The sequence below is a fragment of the Salmo salar genome, chromosome ssa06 (assembly GCF_905237065.1).
Source record: "Salmo salar chromosome ssa06, Ssal_v3.1, whole genome shotgun sequence".
NCBI lineage: Eukaryota > Metazoa > Chordata > Actinopteri > Salmoniformes > Salmonidae > Salmo > Salmo salar.
The window spans coordinates 64,893,810-64,919,153 of record NC_059447.1 but is presented as its reverse complement, the minus strand read 5'-3'; the positions used below and the strand labels follow the sequence as shown (position 1 = coordinate 64,919,153).

Here is a 25,344-nt window from a genome sequence, read left to right as displayed (position 1 = left end):
AGTCAGGAAAACCCATTTAACATCCCATCTGAAAGACAGCATCCTATACACAGGGCAATGTCCCCAATCACTGCCTTGGGTCATTGGGACATTGTTTTAGACCAGAGGAAAGAGTACCTCCAACTGGCCCTCCAACACCACTTCCAGCAGCATCTGGTCTCTCATCCAGGGACTGACCAGGTCCAAACCCTGCTTAGCTTCAGAGGTAACGCCAGCAATGGGATGCTGCTGAACAACATTGTCACCATTGTGGAGGTGTTATTGCCATCATGGGATCAACTGTACAACAGAGTCTATTTGTCATTTGGGTGGGTTCTCATCAAGGGGACACATGGCGCTACATAGCTTCTCATGACCAAGACTGTTTTGTGAGCGTGCAGCTGGGATGTTGTGCAGACCAGGGGCAGTATCTGAGGTGACTCACCTCCCCATGGCCATGAGGCACAGGGCAGGGCCAGGGAAGAGGGAAACACACTGGATCCCTCCAGCCCATCTCCCGTCTCCCATCTCCCTGCTTTGGTCCAGGATGATGGAGCCACTCTCTGCCCTCCCAATTACAGATGAACATCACATTCTAGATGGCTCGATCCTGGTGTCCAACACAGTTGACAAATGTGGACGTATCGGCTATGTGAATGTATAGGAAAGAGGAGTGTGATGCAACAAACAGGAAAACATCAATCATAGAGTTTGTGATGCAGAGGATGTATTCTGCAGATAGTAAAATTGAGGGGGTATGACCAATGTATGATCGATGTCAGAATTTCCTTAATAAAGTGAACAAACTGTATCATCTTTCCAGTCAATAAGTCTTCTGTTTAATTCATGTGTATTAGATACTCTATCCAAGGTGACAGAGAAATGGAAAGAGACAATAGCTTTACAATTTCTCGTCCATGGTCCATTCCAGAAGTGGGAAAAACACTACATGCCAACATTTTGGTTGCTGTAGTCGAAGCTCTTGGCCTTCCCGCTGCTCTCTGCCTTCAGTCATAACAACCAAGTATGAACCACAACTCTGGCTGGAAAATCCCAGCAACTAAACTCCACAAAAACACATGTTCCCTTCTTCTCCACACAGTCTGAAAAGAAAGACATGACACGAGCGAGATGAGAGAGTTTATACAGAAGGCAGTGTGGTCTACTCCATGTGGGGACACATGAAAACAGCACAATAAACTCTGTAATAGATGAATGAGCTTTATTTAGTTTTCAAAGCAGAACATAATATGAGGAATGTTTTACCATCCAACTTCCCACCAACTGGAGAACAGTTACATAGAACAACATTCACAAGAACATGGCTTCTGGTTTTCTGCAAGTCTGTTAATCACACACGCACAATGGCACAGACAGACAGACACACGCAGGGTACTGTGGTTTACCAAGTAGACCTCTCATTGCTAATCATGAATAATACAACTGAATGAAAATATCCACATCCCAGAACACCCCTTTCCATTTGCCCGTGGCACACACCCCTTCTAACTCTCTATATCCATGGCTCAGAGAGCAGACTGCACAAACAACACCAACACCTCCACTTGTGATACACCACATTAGCCAATCGATCGGAGAGTGCCACCACAACAGCTGTCTGAGTATTCTCCACTAGCAGACAGGGAAGACTGTGTGTTCTTATTTACAAGGGGCTGTACAATGGATTTACAGTCGTTGTGATGATGAACACAGAGCAGGCATCCAGTGTGTGTATGTAGTTATCATTGAATGGGTTGTGTACATGTGAAGCATAACTGTTGAGCACAGGTGATGTGCGATACAATCAGAAGCTGCAATCTGACTGAAAATACATCCCTTTAATTGGCGTGCATGAAAACAGTCATCTGACTTGTGTCCATGTAGATTCATAGGTCCCTGACATCTGGAAAGGGTTAGGGTCTCAGGAATACAAGTAGTCTTACTGAAGTTAATCAAAACAAAAGCAGGAAGCAGAATGAGAAATGCTTGGCTCGGTCGCCTTTATTGGTTACCGTATCATTTGCAACATCTACTCAAATTGCTGACAACAGGATACCTAGCGTACTGTCAGCAGCAATAGATTGATGACAACAGGATACCTAGCGTACTGTCAGCAGCAATAGATTGATGACAACAGGATACCTAGCGTACTGTCAGCAGCAACAGATTGATGACAACAGGATACCTAGCGTACTGTCAGCAGCAATAGATTGATGACAACAGGATACCTAGCGTACTGTCAGCAGCAATAGATTGATGACAACAGGATACCTAGCGTACTGTCAGCAGCAATAGATTGATGACAACAGGATACCTAGCGTACTGTCAGCAGCAATAGATTGATGACAACAGGATACCTAGCGTACTGTCAGCAGCAATAGATTGATGACAACAGGATACCTAGCCTACTGTCAGCAGCAACAGATTGATGACAACAGGATACCTAGCGTACTGTCAGCAGCAATAGATTGCTGACAACAGGATACCTAGCGTACTGTCAGCAGCAATAGATTGATGACAACAGGATACCTAGCGTACTGTCAGCAGCAATAGATTGATGACAACAGGATACCTAGCGTACTGTCAGCAGCAACAGACAGACAGCAGGAGAAAATAGTATCAGTCATATCAGCCAGGGAAAGAAACTTACCCCTTGTGTACAGAGTGGGAGAAACTCTCATTCTGATTGAGTCGACATACGCAGCGTTTACCGTGAATGCAGTCTCCGCGACCACGGGAACATTGTCTTTAATTGTCAATCGCTCTATAAAGCGTATCTTCAGTGCTACGGATTGAATAGAGCCCTTTCATACTGTGTGCTGTATATTCTCTCAACATATCAGTTGCCCCTAAGAACTCCTTTCAGATAAGTGTTCCCCCAACATGATCCCAGTTATAACCGCCAGTATTACTGTAGCTACGAAATTAAACTTTCCCTGAACACGCAATTAGGGGCCCTTTTCTACATACAATACCCATATATATTTGACCTATTCAATCTTTCTGTTTCTGACCAATCATGTACACAAACACAGGGTATTTGGATTATGATATATTCTTTATGGTGGATAATATCCAGAAGTGGTCTCAACTACAGCACTAGTGGATATCATAAAATATAGAACCTAGAACAGTCTCTATGGTAGATATACACTGTATGATGAACATTGAAAGTCACAGTATAGGAAGAATATAACAATTTGTTTGTGCTATCTACAGTATCGAGGGAAGCGATCTGAGTACGATAATTGAATGAAAGTGCTGATTTACAACCTTTGCTTTTTAATGAGTTACGCATAAGGAATATTTGTATGTATTCTACGTCCCATCGGAAAAGCCAGAACATGACAGAAACATTATCTCCATTGTCAGTTCACCTCCTTGTCTATGGAAAGATTGAAGTCTCTTTCCCTCAACAGTGAAGTATTCTAAATAATAGTTACTAGAAAGCACTTTCAAGCATTATACATTTAAAGGTCTACCAACTCAGATTTACGACATGACAGCTATACAGTTGTAACAGTCTCTTGGTCAGGCTATAAAGGGCCTGCATTTTTAGGATGCTGCCTGTACACAAGAAGAAAATATAAATATGCCTATTTATAAAAAAAGGGTTCATATCACTGCATTTTAGCCGTTATTGTATTTTAAGGTGATAAGTAGCAGGATTATTAAGATTTAGTTGATCCTTTTTGAAACATGCCTATTTTATGTCAAGGGAGATATGACGTTGGTTCAAATTCAGGCTCAAATAAAATACAAATCATTTATGCTTGAGAAACAGACAGGGTTCATGTATCCAATGATAATGCAGGTTATTGTCACAGATAGCACACTCTAAGTGGGGGTGTTTAATAATATGGCATGCAGGTGGTGCAGTCAGTAAGAGTCCAATATCAGTTCCCCCAACTCTGAACCATGACCTTTACCCCCTTCAACCCAGTTTAATTAAAAAAAGAAACAAAACAAATCATACATAGGTCAGAAGAGCAAGCCAACACTTTCAATCTTTTTGCTCTCTCTAAGCATGACCACAAAGTTTAGACTTTTCTTTGTTTCATGTTGAAGCGTGGTTGTCCAACCTTGATGAATTTACCCCCGCAACCCCCAAAGATCCTTCACTGCCCTTCCTCCTACCAACTCCCTTTCTTCTTCAGTGCCCTGGGGAAGTGAGGATGCAGGGGGGGGATCTACTCAGCAGGGATTTTCCTCTTGGAGGGGGGGATGAGGTGACCGGGGAGGTCGGCGGGCAACTCGTGCCCCTCCAGTTTGACTTTAATCAGGTGATTGGCCAGGGCAAACTCCTCATCATCCAGCATCCCATCCTTATCGATGTCAGCCAGCTTCCAAATCTTCCCTAGCACAGTGTTGGGCAGCTTGGACTTCACCATCTCCTTCTTGGCGTTGGCACCCGTCACTTTCCCATTGACCGGCGACAGCGTGTAGAAGATCTCGTCGTACATTGGCTTGTCGCGGGCCACCACCCACTCTGCCTCATCGATGCCCTCGCCAGCACCCTCGCCGTAGCCATGGCCAAAGGGCCCGTTGAGGGTACCGTCAAAGGCCCCTCCCTTCACCCCCTGCTGGGGTCGGTTGGTCTCCTCCTGCCTGACCAGCACCATGAGGCTGGCGATGTCGTGGGCCAGCATGTCATCCACTGTGTCCAGCAGTTTCATCTTCAGGGGCTGGAACTTGTTCAGGTCATGGGCGTTCAGTTGCTCCTATAAGAGGGAAGAGATGGTAGAGGTTTGAGTAAAAAAGAGCTGTGTTTTCAGAGTCAAGCTGATCTTCGTTGATACATCTTTACAGTTTCTAATGTGTGCAAGGGGGTTGGAACAAGGTACATGACTGTCCTGGTCTGTGCATCAGAGATACATTTATGTCAGAAAGGATCAACATGACTGCTGTTAATTCTCTACTCTGAGCCAAGTCATGATGGTGTTTCTCTCAGTGAGGAAAACAGTGCTCATCAGGCCCAGATGGACTGGGGGTGGTTCAGATGTAATGGCTGATCATAGCCAATCAGAAAGGGGCTGTTGGCTCAAAGCAGTTTGTCCCAGTAGGGCAGATACATTGCTGTGTTAGCTCAGTCAGAGGATTTGTGTTTGCTTGAAAACAGCACAGACTGTGGGCTTTATCCAAAGCCAATCAGGCCCTCTAGGTAAACATGACAATGTGAGTCATGTTTGTAGTCATACTTTTAGGCTTTTAGGTATACATGCTATGATGTTGTCTGTCCAGCCCATAAGCTGCATTATACACTACCGTTCACAAGTTTGGGGTCACTTAGAAATGTCCTTGTTTTTGAAAGAAAAGCACATTTTTGGTCCGTTAAAATAACATCAAATTGATCAGATGCCGAGCAGTTGCCATACCATGCAGTGATGCAACCGGTCAGGATGCTCTCGATGGTGCAGCTGTATTACCTTTTGAGGATCTGGGGACCCATGCCAAATCTTTTCAATCTCATGAGGGGGAAAAGGTTTTGTCATGCCCTCTTCACGACTGTCTTGGTATGTTTGGACCATGATAGTTCGTTGGTGCTGTGGACACCAAGGAACTTGAAACTTTCGTGAATGTTGACCTGTTTAAAGGTTTTGTTCGGTTACCGAGAGCGTTATCACACAGTCATCCAGAACAGCTGGTGCTCTCGTGCATGGTTCAGTGTTGCTTGCATCGTAGTGAGCATAAAAGGCATTTAGCTCGTCTGGTAGGCTCGCGTCACTGGGCAGCTCGTGTCTGGGTTTCCCTTTGTAATCTGTTATAGTTTTCAAGCCCTGCCACATCTGACGAGTGTCAGAGCTGGTGTAGTAGGATTCAATCTTAATCCTGTATTGACACTTTGCTTGTTTAATTGTTCGTCTGAGGGCGGCAGCTCTAGCCTTTAGCTCGATGCGGATGTTGCCTGTAATCCATGGCTTCTGGTTGGGATATGTACATACAGTCACTGTGGGGACGACGTCGTCGATGCACTTATTGATGAAGCCGATGACTGAAGTGGTGTACTCCTCCATGCCATTGGATGAATCCCGGAACATATTCTAGTCTGTGCTAGCAAAACAGTCCTGTAGTGTAGCATCTGCGTCATCTGACCACTTCCGGATTGAGCGAGTCACTGGTACTTCCTGCTTTAGTTTTTACTTGTAAGCAGGAATCAGGAGGATAGAATTATGGTCAGGTTTGCCAAATGGAGGGCGGGAAGAGCTTTGTATGCATCTCTGTGTGTGGAGTAAAGGTGGTCTAGGATTTTTTTTTCTGGTTGCACATGTGACATGCTGGTAAAAATGTAGTAAAACCGATTTAAGTTTGCCTGCATTAAAGTTCCTGGCCAATAGGAGCACCACTTCTAGGTGAGCATTTTCTCCTTTGCTTATGGCCTTATAGAGTTGGCTGAGAGTGGTCTTAGTGCCAGCTTCGTTCTGTGGTGGTAAATGGACGGCTACGAATAATATAGATGAGAACTCTCTTGGTAGATAGTCTGGTCTACAGTTTATCATAAGGTACTCTACACCTCCGGCGAGCAATACCTCGAGACTTTGTTAATATTAGACATCGCACACCAGCTGTTATTGACAAATACACACACCCTCATCTTACCAGAGGTAGCGTCTCTGTTCAGCCGGTGCATGGAAAATCCTGCTAGCTCTATATTGTCCGTATCGTCGTTCAGCCACGTCTTGGTGAAACGTAAGATGTTTCAGTTTTTGATGTCCCGTTGGTAGGATAATCTCAATTGTAGGTCATCAATTTTATTTTCCAATGATTGCACGTTAGCAAGAAGGACGGATGGCAGTGGGAGTTTACTCGCTTACCTACGGATTCTCAGAAGGCTGCCCGATTTGCGGCCCCTTTTCCTGTGTCTTTTCTTCATGCAAAATGCGTGGATCTGGGCCTGTTCCAGTGAAAGCAGGATATCTTTCTTGGCAGACTCGTTAAAGGAAAAAGTTTCCTCCAGTCCGCGGTGAGTAATCGCTGTTCTCAAGTCCAGAAGTTATTTTCGGTCATAAGAGACTGTAGCAGCAACATTACGTACACAATAAGTTAAAAAAAATAAGTTACACAAAATGCAAAAAAACTAACAAAATAGCATAATTGGTTGGGAGAATGTAAAACGTCAGCCACGTTCTTTGGCGCCATCTTAAACACCAGTCTCAACATCAACAGTTTATAGGCGACTCTGGGATGCTGGCCTTCTAGGCAGAGTTGCAAAGAAAAAGCCATATCTCAGACTGGCCAATAAAAAGAAAAGATTAAGATGGGCAAAAGAACACAGACACTGGACAGAGGAACTCTGCCTAGAAGGCCAGCATCCCGGAGTCGCCTCTTCACTGTTGACGTTGAGACTGGTGTTTTGCGGGTACTTTTTAATGAAGCTGCCAGTTGAGGACTTGTAAGGCGTCTATTTCTCAAACTAGACACTCTACTGTACTTGTCCTCTTGCTCAGTTGTGCACCGGGGCCTCCCACTCATCTTTCTATTCTGGATTTAGCCAGTTTGTGCTGTTCTGTGAAGGGAGTAGTACACAGCGTTGTACGAGATCTTCAGTTTCTTGGCAATTTCTCGCATGGAATAGCATTCATTTCTCAGAACAAGAATTTACTGACGAGTTTCAGAAGAAAGTTCTTTGTTTCTGGCCATTTTGAGCCTGTAATCTAACGCACAATTGCCGATGCTCCAGATACTCAACTAGTCCAAAGATGGCCAGTTTTATTGCTTCTTTAATCAGAACAACAGTTTTCAGCTGTGCTAACATAATTGCAAAAGGGTTTTCTAGTGATCAATTAGCCTTTTAAAATGATCAACTTGGATTAGCTAACACAACATGCCATTGGAACACAGGAGTGATGGTTGCTGATAATGGGCCTCTGTACGCCTATGTAGATATTCCATAAAAAATCTGCCATTTCCAGCTACAATAGTCATTTACAACATTAACAATGTCTACACTGTATTTCTGATCAATTTGATGTTATTGTAATGGACAAAAAAATAGCTTTTCTTTCAAAAACAAGGACATTTCTAAGTGACCCCAAACATTTGAATGGTAGTGGACATCTACTATTATACCTTACTCAGGAGAATCCAAGTGTGTCTATCAGTGTGTCCATCTCACCTGCATCTTCTTGAGGTTGGGGAAGTCTCCGGGGGAGATCTGGTGTTCTCTCTCAATGCGGCTGTAGATCTCTCCCAGGCTGTTGATCAGCTCCTTCTTCTTGCCCTCCTTTCCAAACACACTTGGCATCTCCTTCTTCAGAGAGCTGATGATGTAGGCATGGACCTACAAGGAAACAGCAGAAAACAACAGGACTGGCAATACCAAGTGGGGCAGAGAGACATCACTCAAGTAATGCAGTGCTTCCCAAACGCTGGTTCGGGACCCATACAGGGGTTGCAGCCAGCTCCTCTTGGGTCATAGTTTTGTTTATGTGTCTGTTGTGCCACTAAGGGCTCTTTAATGTTTCCCTTAATCTCCCAAAGTCCTTGAAAATAAATGCCTGATATTTTAAACATTCAAACAGGAAGGAAGCACTTAAAGCAGTGTTATGAGGGTGCATGTAGCAGGTACCGCATCCGGCTACTCAAGAGTTTCCCTTTCCTTTTGGTTTCCTAAAACTGAGAGGGGAAGGGGAAAATAACCGCATCACACGACTGGCTCTCCTGGAGATTTCTGAGAGACAATTCACCATGAAAGAAGAACTTCACATGTCATGTATGCTATATTTGAATGCAATACTTTCTCTCGCTCTCTCTACCGCACCTGCTGTCTTGACCTCTAGACCGCTCAGCTATGAAAAGCCAACTGACATTTACTCCTGAGGCACTGACCTGTTGCACCCTCTACAACCACTGTGATTATTATTTGACCCTGCTGGTCATCTATGAACGTTTGAACATCTTGAAGAACAATCTGGCCTTAAATGGCCATGTACTCTTATAATCTCCACCTGGCACAGCCAGAAGAGGACTGGCCCCCTCCTCACAGCCTGGTTCTTCTCTAGGTTTCTTCCTAGGTTCCTGCCTTTCTAAGGAGTTTTTCCTAACCACCGTGCTTCTACATCTGCATTGCTTGCTGTTTGGGGTTTTAGATTGGGTTTCTGTATAGCACTTTGTGACATCAGCTGATGTAAAAAGGGCTTTATAAATATATTTGATTGATTGATTGAATATTGAATACTGAATGTGGATTATAAATGAGAACTACAGATTAAAAATTAAAAAAGACACCTGATTGATGAGATAAGGCATACTAAAAGTGGGAAAACAAGTTTCAAGCAGTGAAATGGCAACAGCAACTCAAATCCCAATTTTTGTTGATATTCAACAGTTGCTCCAGACATTATTGACTGTGTTCAATGAGGAATAAAAGCAATTTAACAATAGTAGGTGTAGGGGTGAAAATAACGAATTACAAATACTCTCGTTACAGGAATTGAGTATCTTTTCCGAGTACTTGTACTTTCTTTTGTATTTTTCAAAGGCAGCCATTTTACTTTAAAATGTTTTGTAGTATTGTACTTCGCTACCTTTTTAAAACCATCTATTAAAGAGTACAATTTTGTAGGCTATCTATAATAGTAAATCATGAGGGCATGGAAAGTTTTGGAGAGCCCATTGAAGGCAGAAAAGAAAATGCTCATTGTTGTTTAGTTAGTGACCAATTAAATAAAATGTCACGCATCGTCGCACCCATACAGGCCAATCAAGCTGTGCATACAAACTGAACGATGATGGTCGAAAGATTTTCAAAAAGTCAAAACGAACTTAGCTAGTTTAGTTTGAGATAACTAGCTAGCTATGAATGATCAAAAATGTCGTTATGGATGGCTTTAGCAGCTAGTTTAGCTAGCTATCTAATAGTCTAACTTACATATGTTAGTGTTAGTGTCTAGCATGCTAATGTTAGCAAGCTATCCTTGCAGGTAAGTTAGCTGTCCATATAACGTTGTTCGTGTACACAATAGGTACAGCTAGACATGAAATCATCTCAACATTAGACAACATTTAGGTCTGAGAACATCTGACCAACTCACTTCAGTCTCAGTATCTGAGAATAACAAGTATGGGAAGTCTGGGCTATTGTAATGTCAGTGATATGAAGTTGCCACCTAAAGCAGAATTTGCTGAAATATTCAATATGTGGATGTTTTGTATTTGTAACTATACATGATTGGTCTACCTGAAGCATCATCTTGACACAATAACAGAGAGTGAGACAGAGCAACAGAGGCAGCATTCAACTGATTAAGAGGATTTTTCTTCATCACTGACACCCAAAAGGTCACCAGGTACAGGGGAGCTGGATGGGTACCTTGCCTGTGTGTCAGATAAGATGGACTTGCTTCATTCCTTTCCATACAGACAGAAAGGAATTAAACTCCGCTTTCAGATGTGTGTCCCTCAAACTGAACAGAGGCCTGCCTTCCTCGGCCACCTGGGAGCATCTTTTTAGCTGTGTTGTTCTGCTCTTCACTGCAAAGAGAGCCAGGACAGATTCTATTCACTTGTTACATCAGCTCCTGCAGAAACTGAACAGCAAGTTCAGAGATAAGTGAAGGCATTAGAACAGAACTCCTTTATTTTTGCTCAAGGAACACTACAAAACCTAATGTACTCCATACATGTAGCCTATATACAGTCAAACTGGCCAGTATATTAGGTACACCACTCCATTCACGAAACTGTATCGTTCCTACAGACTGTGAGTCACGTGGCCATGGCTTGCTATATAAAGCAGGCATACAGGCATCAAGGCATTCAGTTACTGTTCGATTGAACGTTAGAATGGGCAAAACGAGTGACCTAAGCAACATCCCTGTGCAACATCCACCAACTTCCTTGTGGAATGTTTCTCACATCTTGTAGAATGCCATGAAGAATTCAGGCTCTTCTGAAGGCAAAGGGGCGACCGACCCTACATCCCCTTCTCTATTTCAGTGGGGTTTGCTCAATCTTTCTTTCCATGGTATTCTGTTGTTGCCTCCAAGGCTAATTTGACATCAAATCCTTTAGGTAGGTCCAGTGAAAGAAAGAGGGAGTTTGTGAGTGAGGGAAAGAGGGATGGAATGAGTGGGGAAAAGGGATTTGTTTATGTACTTGATTTTGTATTGCTTATAATTCAGCAATAAATGAATTGCTTTGAATGTTTCATGTATTTTTACAGTCTTCCCTGTGGCTCAGTTGGTAGAGCATGGTGTTTACAACACCAGGGTTGTGGGTTCAATTCCCACGGGGGGTCAGTGTGGAGAAAAAAAAAGAAAAAAAATGTATGAAATGAAATGTATGCATTCACTACTGTAAGTCGCTCTGGATAAGAGCGTCTGCTAAAATGTAAATATGAATAGTATTGACAAATCCTTTGTTATTTATATACAGATGTGCCTTGCTGAAACTCAAACAATAAACAAACTTAGTTAAAACCTGTTTGGGATAGGGGTTCCGCTAGTGGAACGTTTCGACAACGTCCGGTGAAATTGCAGAGCGCGAAATTCCCCAAAAATTATTACAAATATTTAACTTTCATACATTCACAAGTGCAATACACCAAATTAAAGCTTAACTTCTTCTTCTAATCTAGCCACAGCGTCAGATTTCGAAAAGGCTTTACGGCGAAGGCAAACCATGCGATTATCTGAGGACAGCACCCCATCAAACAAACACATTTCAACCCGCCAGGCGCGACACAAAACTCAGAAATAACGATATAAATCATGCCTTACCTTTGAAGAACTTCTTCTGTTGGCACTCCAATATGTCCCATAAACATCACAAATGGTCCTTTTGTTCAATTAAGTCCGTTGTTATATCTCCAAAATGTCAATTTATTTGATTGATTGAGAAAAACATCGGTTCCAACTCGCCCAGCATGACTACAAAATATCTAATAAGTTACCTGTAAACGCTGTCCAAACATTTCAAACAACTTCCCTAATCCAACTTTAGGTATTTTAAAATGTAATTAATCGATAAAATTTAAGACGGGATAAACTGTGTTCAATACCGGATAAAAACAACGTGAAGCGCGTGACCTGGAGCGCACATCAAAACAGTATAGTCCACTCGGCTGGACCCTCGTTCTGAAAACCCATACTTCTTCATTTCTCTAAAGAAAAACATCAACCAATTTCTAAAGACTGTTGACATCTCGTGGAAGCAATAGGAACTGCAACCAAGTGCCACAGAAATCTAGGTTCCCATAGAACGCTGAGGAGGGCCCTACAGTACCTGAATTTGTCCAATAGAAACTCTCGGTTTGCTCTGTTTTCTTCGGTTTGTTTCTTAAACGGTAAAAGGTTTCCGTAATGAATACACCCCAGGTCTCGTTGTTATTAGAACAAACACTTCTGATGCTCTCTCCAGGTCTTTCTGCACATAATTCAATACCCCCCCACCTCACTGCTTGGCTCTACTATCCAACTCCCTCTATCCATCCCTCCCCCAGCCACAGATCATGCCTATACACATCTGGATCCAGTTGAATCCTACTGTAAGGTCAGGGACATCCCAGAAATGATGACAAGCTCATCAATTAAACACTCCCCACTGGTTGTGATCACACACAACCCCTCTGTTTGTTTAGCTATAGGGCGATAATATTGTACTGCAAATCATGTTTTCCTGAGACACCACAATAATTGGCGGCAACACAATATGGTCACGACTCACGGCTAGGTCACCACAGAGGCAGGGTGGAGTTGGGGTTTATGGCTGTCTGGGAAGGTTATATACTCAGCCATGGGGAGTGAGATTGATCATGAGGCTGAATGTTAATCATCTAATGGTATTGGACACACCCAGAGCCTAAATGACCTGTCTTTATCCTGACCACTGCTGTGATCCCTGGATACTCGTCCATCAGTCAGCCAGTAGGCCTCGACCACAGAACAACTCACCTTGCAATTTATTTTTCTATCTAGCTTGGAAAAAATGATTCATCAATATAATGACTTATAAAACCTAGTCCTTGTGGAATGATTTCTATTGCTGCAAAATTATCCCCATCGCCCAACAGTTTTTTATTGACTAGTAAAAAATCTAATAAAAATAGGATTTGTTTCCAAACTGCATGATGTGAGTTATAAAAAAAACAACATTCATGTGTCCTGAGAAAAAATCACGCTCCCAAAAAATGTAAGATACATCTGGGGTTGAAGTTAAGGTTTTTCCATGACCAACTGCATCTCAAACCCACTTGCAATCAAGTCTCTATGTCAAGTGAACAGTAGTGACCTAGGACTGATAATTGATGTGGTATGACTTTGGGTTCTCAGTGACACCAATGCTTTATGACTCTATTAGAGTGTAGCTCAGCTGTGAAGGTATCCGGGTACAGCCACTGTACCAGCCTTCGTCTCAACACGCAGTCACATAATGTTCCCCTGGGGAGAGGGTTGGCAGCTCACTTAGTAGGGGAAGGTTATCGTATCCTAACAAAGTGGGTGTGATTGCACTCATTACTCTTGCATAGTGAGTCTACTGTATTATAGTTCCTGGTCAGTCAGGGCAACTACGTATGGTCTCTCTTGAGATTCTATTCCATTCAAAGACCTCTTTAAAAAAATACTATTCTTCTCTTTGGAAAAATGACTTAATACTTAATAAAAGAGAACTTTCTAGTCAGACCAAAATGACATTGTGCTTAGGAGTACTTTCCAGTCTTTTCTGAGAGAATGTGTGCGTGCATGTAGTCAGAGCTTACCTTGGCGAGCCGTGCCCTCTTGATGAGGTCGTTGAGCTTCCTGAGGGCAGCATTGCGGGGCAGTGACTGGATGTCCTTGAACAGGTCCTGCTCCTCCGCCTCAAACAGTTTACGGTTGTCAGGGATGAGCAATGGGTGTGACCAGAACGACCCGATATAGACACGGATGACCTCAGGCGTGTTGACGATCTTCCCCAGCGACCACATGAGGGCGCCATAAACCCTCATCAGCTGCTGCGTCTCGATCTGGTCAGCCTTGTTTAGAACCACCCGGATCTTGTCTTCGTGGTTCTTCAGGGCCTTGATGACCTCCGAGAACTCGTCTGAGATGTCTAGCTTGTGGGCGTCGAACAGGAGGATGATGCGGTCCACGCGTTCGGCGAACCACTCTAAAACGGCTGCGAAGTCGTAGCCTGGAGAGGGGGGAGGGGGAGGTGAGGGGGTGAGAGGGGGTGAGGGGTAGTGGAGGGAGATAGGCAGGGTCAACAACCGGCAGAACATCAACAGTACAGACTCTTGGAGGGCCAGAGCGATCCAGTGGCATCCAGCTAAGTAACCAGAAGAATGTTGTAAACTTGGGAGGCCTGCTATTGCTCAAGAGGACAAACAGTATGACACGTCATAAATTCCTAAAGACAACAGTTAAAACCACTATCTGAGATAGAGGCTGAAAGCCTGAAAAACATGATCCAATGGTCGATCATTTGGTGCCTCTCCCTTATCTTACCATTAAGCAGTGAGAACATGATTTCTAAAGCCAACATTAATCTGTCTTGTCCTCACTTCTTGCTTAACTATGTCATCACTTCATGCTAATACAGTGGATTGAGGAGAATGAGGGTGCTTTCTTTAACCCCAGTCTGAGGAGCAGGGAAGGACAAGAAGGGGCTGAATGACTCAGCATATGGCTTCATGACCTCCTCCTCTCCTACCCTCAACCTCGCTAGCTGGATAACAGGCTTTACACTAAGTGGGAGACTGAACCACTTTATTCTCCTCCTGCAACTATCTCCCAGCAGCAGCAGATAGGGAGAGAGAAAGACAGGCATTTCAGGCGCGAAGGAGAATCCCCCAAACGACTGCTAATCTAATGGAGCAATTAGCTGTCTAATCTGAAGCCAGTGATCCGAGAAGCCCAGAGACGAAGAGAGCTGTCGGGGGAAAACAGATTTCAGCTCCAGAGAAATGAAAATGTACTCTTGTCTCTAGATAGCAGCAGGTGATGAGTACTAATGGATGAGTCCATTATCAAAGCATGTATTCCTAGTAGTGAAAGTAGCTAACTCTCCCATTGACAAGATATCAGTGGTAGACATGGCTATCTTATTTGAATGCCATTGAAAGAAGAGTTTCCATTGGATGGGGAGAGTATTTCACTGTGTTAATTGGAAGCAGAGCTGCAGTCAGCCAGTAAGTCAGAGAGTTGACCTTGGGCACCGCACTCTCTCTCTCTCTGCTCCATTCCTAACTCTAACTGGCTGGGACTCAAGTGGGGAAAATCACATAATAAAAACTACTAATATAAGGTTCTGCTCAAAGAGCTTGGCTACAAGAAATGAATGTGTGTGCTGTGTACTGAACGTAATATAACAATGGGTCAGGGAACTACACACAACATATGTGACATAGCATTATGAGGAGAATAAAGAAACATACTGTATGAGTACACTTTGAAGAAACCAAAGCATCTGTTAAAAACACACATGTAAAAGTTGTTGAATGTAAAATGAGACAATGGAATGATCTATGAAATCAAAAAGAATAGAAGACAACCCAGGACTTTCATTTCAGGTCTACTGTTTGTGCATAGGCACATCATAGACACAGAAACACAACCTCAAGCTGTTTGCGCTGAGACGTATTTCAATATCAAGACACATAGCATCTATCAAGCGAAACACCTGTTTCATGGAGCACTTAACCACTCTTCTCCAACCCTACTTCAACTCCAGGGGTGCTCGGCAGAGCTCCTCCTTACCTTGGTGCACTTACAGCTGAGGGGAAGATTTCCACAGAACTCCCAGAATTGGAGAAGGTACTGTACCAGAAGTTGGGATTAGTGTGTTAATGTTGCTCAAATCAGAGGCATGGAATATGGCAGCCAGGGCCATGTTTCCAGGGAAGGATTTTATTCCATGCCGATACAGGAGAGAAACGCAGAGGCCTCATACCTGATGATTTGGAAGTTTCACTATGGGCCTTTATTGTTACCTTCTGTGGGGATAGACAGAACACCTTTCTCACCTTTTCGTAGGAGGCATTTTATCATTAGTGCTTACGTGCTACTCCATACCCTTGCTAGTGTTTCTCTAGTTCTCAAGTATATTGACTAGACTTACTATTGACTATGGATCAACTACCGGTATTACTGTAAGGGCTTAAACAGAAATAAACACTCAAGGCTCCTTTGCCTCTGGAGGGAAATATAGGCAGCAGTACAGTAAGTCAAAGACCATACGTGAATAATGGGCAGGACAATAAGAGCAGTGAAACTGGTTGGAGGACCATGGCATTATGGCACTGATTTATAACGATGGGGCAAAGGAGGCTGTTAATGTCAAGGGACCCAGTTATTTTAGGCCTGGCTTGACGCAGCACTGCAGAAATCCCATAGGGTCCACTGTAGTATAGGCAAGCTGCGTTGGTTAACAGTGCGGTTGTTTAAAGTCGGACTTTCACTACAATACCTCCATATGCGCATTTACGATACTCGCTATAGCCGGGTCCATGTTCATTCGCAGCTGTACACAGGAAGAAAGAGACACAAACAGAGGTGAAAAATGAAATGAAAGAAAAGGGGGGGGGTTTAGTGCTTCAAGCCAACATGGAGATGTGTGGGTGAATGTTGTACATTGTGATAATCATAATACAGTCTAGTAATGGACCTTCGCAGAACTGAAACACAGTCAGGGTCCTGACAGAACAGAAAACCAAATGTTGAAGAAAAGATGTTTAAAAAAATGACAGGTGGAAATAAGAGCCCTCTGTATTCTGCCTGTAGACAGCTCCTGGTATAACTTCTATTTACCAACCCATTGTATTTAGACAAGTTAAGATGACACACAAACAACGAAGACCGTGACCACATTTCCTGTGAGGTTGCTACAGCAACAAGAGAAACGGTAACATTCACACTCTGAGAGACAGGCGTTAGAGAGATTCAAGAACAGGACCCCCACACACAGTTACACATCACACACGCACACTTAAACACACACACACACACACACACAGCTGTGCTGACTTAAATAAGGTAAGAACTTTATTATACACTTTGGTTTTGAGTGGGTGAACAGCCATAGCCGAATAAAGTTGAAAGAAAAACCATGTTTCAAGTAGTTTAACTATAATTCAAAAGGCACTCGCACATCTGAGCTATCTTTTTTTGCAAGTGCATGAAAACAGATGAATTAGATGAAAAAAATGAAAAAAGAAACCTGCACACTGCTCTTGCTAGTATCACTGCTTTTTATTAAGCCTTAGGTAAAGCTTAAAAAGCAGTGATAATAGCAAGAGCAGTGTGCGGGTTTCTTCTTTTTTCTCAAGTAGTTTAACAATAAATTACGAATGAAGGCAGTGAGCAATCTATTGCTATTGGAAGCATGATGAAAGTGGGCTTGCTACAGAGAACACTATGCCAAGGCAAGAAATGAAAGAAGTCATACAGTCCACGAACCTGGAACCGATCTTCTGTCTGTCTGCTCTGCTACCTAATTCGTTGGAAAGAGTGACACTGTCCTAATGTCCATTCCCAAGTATATCCAAAGGTAACAAGCGTCAGATATATACAAATTCCCACTTTCCTCACATCATTGACTTGCAACCGAACTGAACACACAAACAGCTAGCCAACTAGCGCTGTGACTTTGCCTACACTTGGTCTTCAGAGGGCATAGAAAGTGACTGGAATGGAATATCAGATCCAGGAATCCGTCATTTTCCACAGTTCAATGACAGTTCACAAGTAAGGGATAGTCTTCATGTCTTTTCCTAGCACTGTACTTCTGACTCCTGGCCCCTCAGAGGTTTAACTGTGTTACTGGTTGACATGGGAACGCAGGCTTGGCCCTTGGTTATGAAAATACGCTGCAATCAGACACTTATTCACTTAGGGCAGGCATGAGTCCTGCTGAAGATGACTATTGTGTTTCCTGAAAGGGTGGAAAACCACTCAGTAAATAAATAAATTAAATAGAAACTGTGCATCTCTTTGTTAGATTCAAATTAAGTAAGCTGAAAAGTTATGATCAAATGCTTTATAGATCTGAAAGAATTGATACACTCAGTGGACCTTTCAGTGATAGTGTTTATTGGGACAGATTATGTCATGTATGCCTAAACAAATGTCCTCATCAAACTTTATCTAGCCAGACCCGTACCTCACCGTACCACTTCATTCCATTGGGACAACAGGTGCAAGCCATCCAGAATGAGGGAATCTGCTAGGCACAGAATATAACATCATTATTGCTACAATAGACCTGCTCTATAGCAGATATAACACAGCTATACTGGAGATACGTGGTTAAAAAGCTCCAAATCATTTGCTGAATTACTCTTATAAAGCCTTTATTATACTGGGATTAAATGTTTTTCCCTAAAGGTTAAAAACAACAGCCTTTATCAAGGTGAGGCATCCTACTGTAGCAAAAGCTGTCCATAAACTAACCAGTACTCTATCTCTCTATTAGTTTGTGGGCTTAGAGACGTCTCTATTATTGTCCCTTCTGGGCATCCCTACTGAGGTCATTATCCTTCCCATCTGCCAGGTAAGTCTGTGTTTTTAAGAAGTCTGATTCTCTCTCAGCTCTCTCTCCCATGGCTCAGTTCTAAGCATACACAGATGGTCACCAACCTTGCACTGATGTGCTACTGTGCTATGAAGGGGGAAGGTGTGCAATATACTTGTTCAGAGTGAAAAAAAGGCTTCCTGTGGCAACCCTACCCTGTCCCCATACACGTGTCCTTGTCCCTAGCCAACTGTTGCCAGGCCTCTTGCATTCTTAGTAGTTCCCAGAGATATGGCCTGTTTACTACTTAGCTACGAGTGGTATTAAAGCATTCTACTTTCTGTGAGGGACTTAAAAGTATCAAGCAGTACTTGGCCCTCAACTTGAACCTGTTTCAAACTCATTTCACTCTTCCCCAAATGCTTGACACAATCCATCTTATTAAATTGGTGATTTGTAACATAAACATGTTGATGAGTGATGTTATGGAAATGTGTCCACTTATTCAGGAATCCTAAGAACATTAACAGGCTGTGAAAAGTATCCTCAGGCCTGTCCGCTGCAGTGCTGTACGTAGGATCCTAAGCTGTGCTGCTTTATTGAAACAGAAACAGGGTTGTCTGCCTGCACTACGCACACTCAGCACTATTAACCCCACAGACACGCTTAGGCCAACCCGCAGCACAGTAAGAGAGAGAACAAAACAGCAGCAAATACATGCAGGCACATGCACGCAAACACACAAACATGCACACACACACATACACACACACACACACACACACACACACACACACACACACACACACACACACACACACACACACACACACACACACGTCTCCTCTAAAAGGATTACAATGCTTGTTAAGCATCTTGTCAACACATGACTACAACCTTTCTCCAAACCACATTAAAAACACATTAGACCTACTCATTCAAGGGGATTTCTTTATTTGTACTATTTTCTACATTGTAGTATAATAGTGAAGACATCACAACTATGAAATAACACATATGGAATCATGTAGTAACCAAAAAAGTGTTAAATTAAAATATATTTTATATTTGAGATTCTTCAAAGTAGCAACCCTTTGCCTTGATGACAGCTTTGCACACTCTTGGCATTCTCTCAACCAGCTTCATGAGGAATGCTTTCCAACAGTCTGAAGGAGTTCCCACATATGCTGAGCACTTGTTGGCTGCTCTTCCTTCACTCTGCGGTCCAACTCATCCCAACCAATCTCAATTGGGTTGAGGTTGGGTGATTGTGGAGGCCAGGTCATCTGATGCAGCACTCCATCACTCTCCTTCTTGGTCAAATAGCCCTTACACAGCCTGGAGGTGTGTTTTGGGTCATTGTCCTGTTGAAAAACAAATGTCGCTGCAGAATGCTGTGGTAGCCATGCTGGCTAAGTGTGCCTTGCGTTCAAAATAAATCACTGACAGTGTCACCAGCAAAGCACCCCCACACCATCACACCTCCTCCTCCATGCTTTACGGTGGGAACCACACGAGGAGATCCTCCGTTCACTACTCTGCGTCTCACAAAGACACGGCGGTTGGAACCAAAAATTTGGACTCATCAGACCAAAGGACAGATTTCAACCGGTCTAATTTCATAATAGCGCTTGATGGTTTTAGTGACTGCACTTGAAAAAAACTTTAGAAGTTCTTGAAATTTTCCGGATTGACTTACCTTCATGTCTTAGATGGACTGTCGTTTCTCTTTGCTTATTTGAGCTGTTCTTGCCATAATATGGACATGGGTATTTTACCAAATAGGGCTATCTTCTGTATACCACCCCTACCTTGTCCCAACACAACTAATTGGCTCAAACACATTAAGAAGGAAAGAAATTCCACAAATGAACTTTTAACATGGCACACCTGTTAATTGAAATGTATTCATTTACATCATTTAGCAGACACTCTTATCTAGAGCGACTTACAGTATTGAATGCATACATTTCATTTCATGCAATTTTACTTTTTTTTGTACTGGCCCCCGTGGGAATCAAACCCACAACCCTGGCTTTGCACACACCATGCTGGCATTGCAAACACCATGCTCTACCAACTGAGCCACAGGGAAGACATGTGTATTCCAGGTGACTACCTCATGAAGCTGGTTGAGAGAATGCCAAGAGTGTGCAAAGATCAAAGCTGTCATCAAGGCAAAGGGTGGCTACTTTGAGGAATCTCAAATATAAAATATATTTGGATTTGATATATGAACACTTTTTTGGTTACTACACGATTAAATGTGTTATTTCATAGTTTTGATGTCTTCACTATTATTCTTCAATGTCAAACATAGTAAAAAATAAAGAAAAACCCTTGAATGAGTAGGTGTGTCCAAACTTTTGACTGGTACTGTATAATATTCTTATTTTCAATAAAAGTGACTCCGAAATGATACAATACATTATTTACCATTAATTTCTAATTGGGCACAAAATCATCTGAAACAACCAAAACAAACAGCAAATGCATCCAACAAATGTGTAGTCACAAGCTTGATGTAGTCACTGTGTGCTGTGAATATGGGACCAAATACTTAACCTTTTACTACTTTAATACACATAAGTGAATTTGTCCCAATACCTTTGCTCCCCTAAAATGGGGGAACTATGTACAAAAACTGCCATAATTTCTAAACGGTTCACCCGATATGGATGAAAATACCCTAAAATTATACCTGACAGCCCAAAGAAGAAAAAATTATTCACTGTCTCAATAATTACGGAGGGCACTGTATATGATATTATTAGTGACTGGTCAGCCTATGGCAGCCTGCTAGGATAAAAGTGATAAGCACCATATCTGTCCACTGCAGAGTCCTGATGTCCTTGTTGATAAGAAGGCTGGAACACTGACATCATGGTGACATTGACCACTACTCCACTGTCCACTCTGCCATCCTCAGAAACACACAGAGCCATTCAGAATAGCAGAGGGCATAACTGCAGATATATGTACATACTGTACTTTGCAGCATTGGAACCACCATGAGAGTAATAAGTGAAATAAAACCCAGATTATTTTATTAGGATTAACCAGAGTGTACTCAGAGACTGACATACAAATGGTCTTTACTGTTCAATGGAATTCATGTGGAAAGAGCTGGTGGGCCATGTTACACTTAAGTGATAATGCCCGAGAAGCTGGTGTTTGGAGGATATATTGGCACGGGTGTTGGCAAACCATGCCAATATATCCCCCAAACACTGGCTTCTCTGGCATTATCACTTTTATACAACAGGTTACCAACATACTCAAATAATGATAAACATATTTTCATTAATAACTTTATTTTTATGAATTTATTCATGCTATTTCATCCTTCCACAAGATATAGTCCCGACACAAATCTAGGGTTGCTACCCAAGCCGGTCGGACGACCCAGCCATTCAGTCTTTTTGTTCTGTATCTATGGACACGACCCAGACGTTCGTTCAAAATGTTCCATTGCCGTATTGGCTGGCAACATTCTTATCCCTTGCTTGCTAGCTAGCCAACTACAACTAACTTACAGTCACATCAAACAGTGCAGCCAGAATAACAACGAAGTAGCTGCATTTGCATTTGTTTAAACTGTTTCTAGTGACATTTATTTGGATACATACATAACAATGAGCTAATGGTGCGCGATTTCACCTGGCATAGAAAATGTGCTCTCCTGTAAGGACACTGTTGTTCAGAGGAGCTAGCCAACAACACAGCTAACATAATCACTTCAAACTGAAGCTGGAAAGATTTCAAACAAGCTGCACATCATTTTGTTTGACCTGTTTTCTATTGATAGTTATTTGTACAGTTGAAGTCGGAAGTTTACATACATTTAAACTCAGTTTTTCACAATTCCTGACATTTAATTATTGTAAAAATTCCCTGTCTTAGGTCAGTTAGGATCACCACTTTATTTTAAGAATGTGAAATGTCAGAATAATAGTAGAGAATTTATTTCAGCTTTAATTTCTTTCATCACATTCCCAGTGGGTCAGAAGTTTACATACACTCAATTAGTATTTGGCAGCACTGCCTTTAAATTGTTTAACTTGGGTCAAACGTTTTGGGTAGCCTTCCACACGCTTCCCACAATAAGTTGGGTGAATTTTGGCCCAGTCCTCCTGACAGAGCTGGTATAACTGAGTCAGGTTTGTAGGCCTCCTCGCTCACACATGCTTTTTCAGTTGTGCCCACATATTTTCTATAGGATTGAGGTCAGGGCTTTGTGATGGCTACTCCAATACCTTGACTTTGTTGTCCTTAAGCTATTTTGCCACAACTTTGGAAGTATGCTTGGGGTCATTATCCATTTGGAAGACCCATCTGCGACCAAGCTTTAACTTCCTGACTGATGTCTTGAGATGTTGCCTCAATATAAATAATTTTCCTCCCTCATGATGCCATCTATTTTGTGAAGTGCACCAGTCCCTCCTGCAGCAAAGCACCCCCACAACATGAGTCTGCCACCCCCATGCTTCACAGTTGGGATGGTGTTCTTCGGGCTTGCAAGCCTCCCCCTTTTTCCTCCAAACATAACGATGGTCATTATGGCCAAACAGTTCTATTTTTGTTTCCTCAGACGAGAGGATATTTCTCCAAAAAGTACAATCTTTGCCCCCATGTGCAGTTGCAAACCATAGTCTGGCTTTTTTATGCGGTTTTGGAGCAGTGGCTTCTTCCTTGCAGGTTATGTCGATATAGGACTCGTTTTACTGTGGATATAGATACTTTTGAACCTGTTTCCTCCAGCATCTTCACAAGGTCCTTTGCTGTTGTTCTGGGATTGATTTGCACTTTTCACACCAAAGTATGTTCATCTCTAGGAGACAGAACGCTTCTCCTTCCTGAGCGGTATGACAGCTGCGTGGTCCCATGGTGTTTACACTTGTGTACTATTGTTTGTACAGATGAATGTGGTACCTTCAAGCGTTCGGAAATTGCTCCCAAGGATGAACCAGACTTGTGGAGGTCTACAATTCTTATTTCTTTTGATTTTCCCATGATGTCAAGCAAAGAGAAACTGGGTTTGAAGGTAGGCCTAGAAATACATCCACAGATACACCTCCAATTGACTCAAATTATGTCAATTAGCCTATCAGAAGCTTCTAAAGCCATGACATTTTTATTGAATTTTCCAAGCTGTTTGAAGGCACAGTCCACTTAGTGTATGTAAACTTCTGACCCACTGGAATTGTGATACAGTGAATTATAAGTAAAATAATCGGTCTGTAAACAATTGTTGGAAAAATTACTAGATGTCCTAACCGACTTGCCAAAACTATAGTTTGTTAACAAGAAATTTGTGGAGTGGTTGAAAAACAGGTTTTAATGACTCCAACCTAAGTGTATGTAAACTTCCAACTTCAACTGTATATATCCATAAAAATGATGCTGATTCATGATTTCGACTGGCTAAGAAAAGCTGCCTACCTGTCTGTCTCATCCTGCCTCCCAACACCTTCATTGCTATGGGACAGCTGGAGATCGAATTTGAATATTGAAACAATGTTGCAAATGTCGGAGAGACAGACAGCAAGGTCTGTATAAATCTATGCTTATGAAAGAAATGTGAGATAATGTATAGATGCTTTTTATAGTGGAGATCAAGTTTATAAATTGCCTGGCTGGGCTGATTAGGTGAAATGAGACAGTGGATTGTGCAGTTAGATGGAACAGAGTAAATAGGCATTTTAACATCATAGATTTAGCCAGTGGTAACTTGTGGAATAGACACCGGCTGGAATGCAGTTTTAACCAATCAGCATTCAGGATTAGACCCACCCGTTGTATAAAATCCCATAAACATATGGGTGTCGTATACACTATCTCTCTCTGTGATATCTGGTGTCTTTCAACACATTATGATTGAACGCAGACTAAAACTCTGCCTCAGCTACATGTTTCCCAAACTTCCTACCTGTGGTTTTAAAGGTGTCACGAGAAGCAGGATATCTGAAGCTTGCTTGCTATTTCCACCACAAACATAGGAACCCTATGGGAATGAAGGTTCAAAAGTGTCTTGGAAAATGCTAATAAAGTAATTACAGAAGTGGTTTAAGAAGTGTGGAAGCCACAATGTTTCGATACAGAACTGGTTATGCAAATCCCTCAGTGGGTTCAACAGCACAGGCCTGGTTTTACATCACCACATTATCATGCAAATATTTTCCGTTAGGAAATTGGTTGTAATGAAGCTAAGAAAACAGAGCTAAAGCTGCATTACTGCAGTATGTCCGCCAGCAGTAACAGATGTTGCGTTTTTCAAGGACATACTTCCTTTGCTACAGACTGTTTTGCACTATCACGATATATGGAATAGATTAGCAAACAGCGCGGCTAACGTTAGAATAGAGCACTACTTTCTCCCGAGTCTTGCTTTTGTACACATTTGCATTATGACTATTTCTGTAGTAGTAAATATAGGGTTTTCAGTCAGATTTCTTTCTTCTCGCTATGTTGTGCAATAAAACACTGCTGTACTTGTGTCAGTGAATGGTTTGATCTCTAACTCCTGAGGGTGACCATCCTGGACTGAGTGAGTGTGTGAAAGACGGGTGGAGGGGTTGGGAGAGAGGTGGAGAGATGGAGGGGTTGGGAGAGAGGTGGAGGGGTAGAGGGGTTGAGACAGGGGTGGAAGGGTTGAGAGAGGGGTAGAGGGGTTGAGAGCCATACCTCTGCTGATCCTCTGCTTCTCTCCAGACAGGATACCAGGAGTATCTATCACACTGATGCTCTCGAGAACAGGGTTGGGAAGCTGGGCACACACAAACCTACAGAACACACAGACATGGCCATAGACATGGTCAGATAGATAGCCCAACACTGAAGAATACGGAGCTTACATGATCAAATCTGACACAGAAAAAGAGTTGGCTGGACATAAGACCAACAGACAGACCGACTCACAGATGGACAAATAGACACACA

At 42.5% G+C, this 25,344-nt stretch overlaps 1 protein-coding gene across 4 annotated transcripts in view; it reads right to left on the bottom strand.

The window, feature by feature from the left end:
• Positions 1-1,184: 1,184 nt before the first annotated feature.
• Positions 1,185-25,344, bottom strand: part of LOC106607831 (EH domain-containing protein 3) — a 31,453-nt gene continuing 7,293 nt past the window's right edge. For 2 of the 4 annotated variants that reach the window (XM_014205224.2, XM_014205223.2), the window contains 5 exons: positions 25,090-25,187; positions 16,363-16,416; positions 13,676-14,088; positions 8,093-8,257; positions 1,185-4,700 (listed from right to left, as the gene is read on the bottom strand). In XM_014205224.2, the coding sequence (XP_014060699.1) occupies positions 4,170-4,700; positions 8,093-8,257; positions 13,676-14,088; positions 16,363-16,416; positions 25,090-25,187 (1,261 nt within the window). In that variant the 3' untranslated portion in view covers positions 1,185-4,169. The remainder of the gene's footprint in view (positions 4,701-8,092; positions 8,258-13,675; positions 14,089-16,362; positions 16,417-25,089; positions 25,188-25,344) is intronic. The other 2 variants (XR_001329315.2, XM_014205225.2) reach the window with 2 other exon arrangements.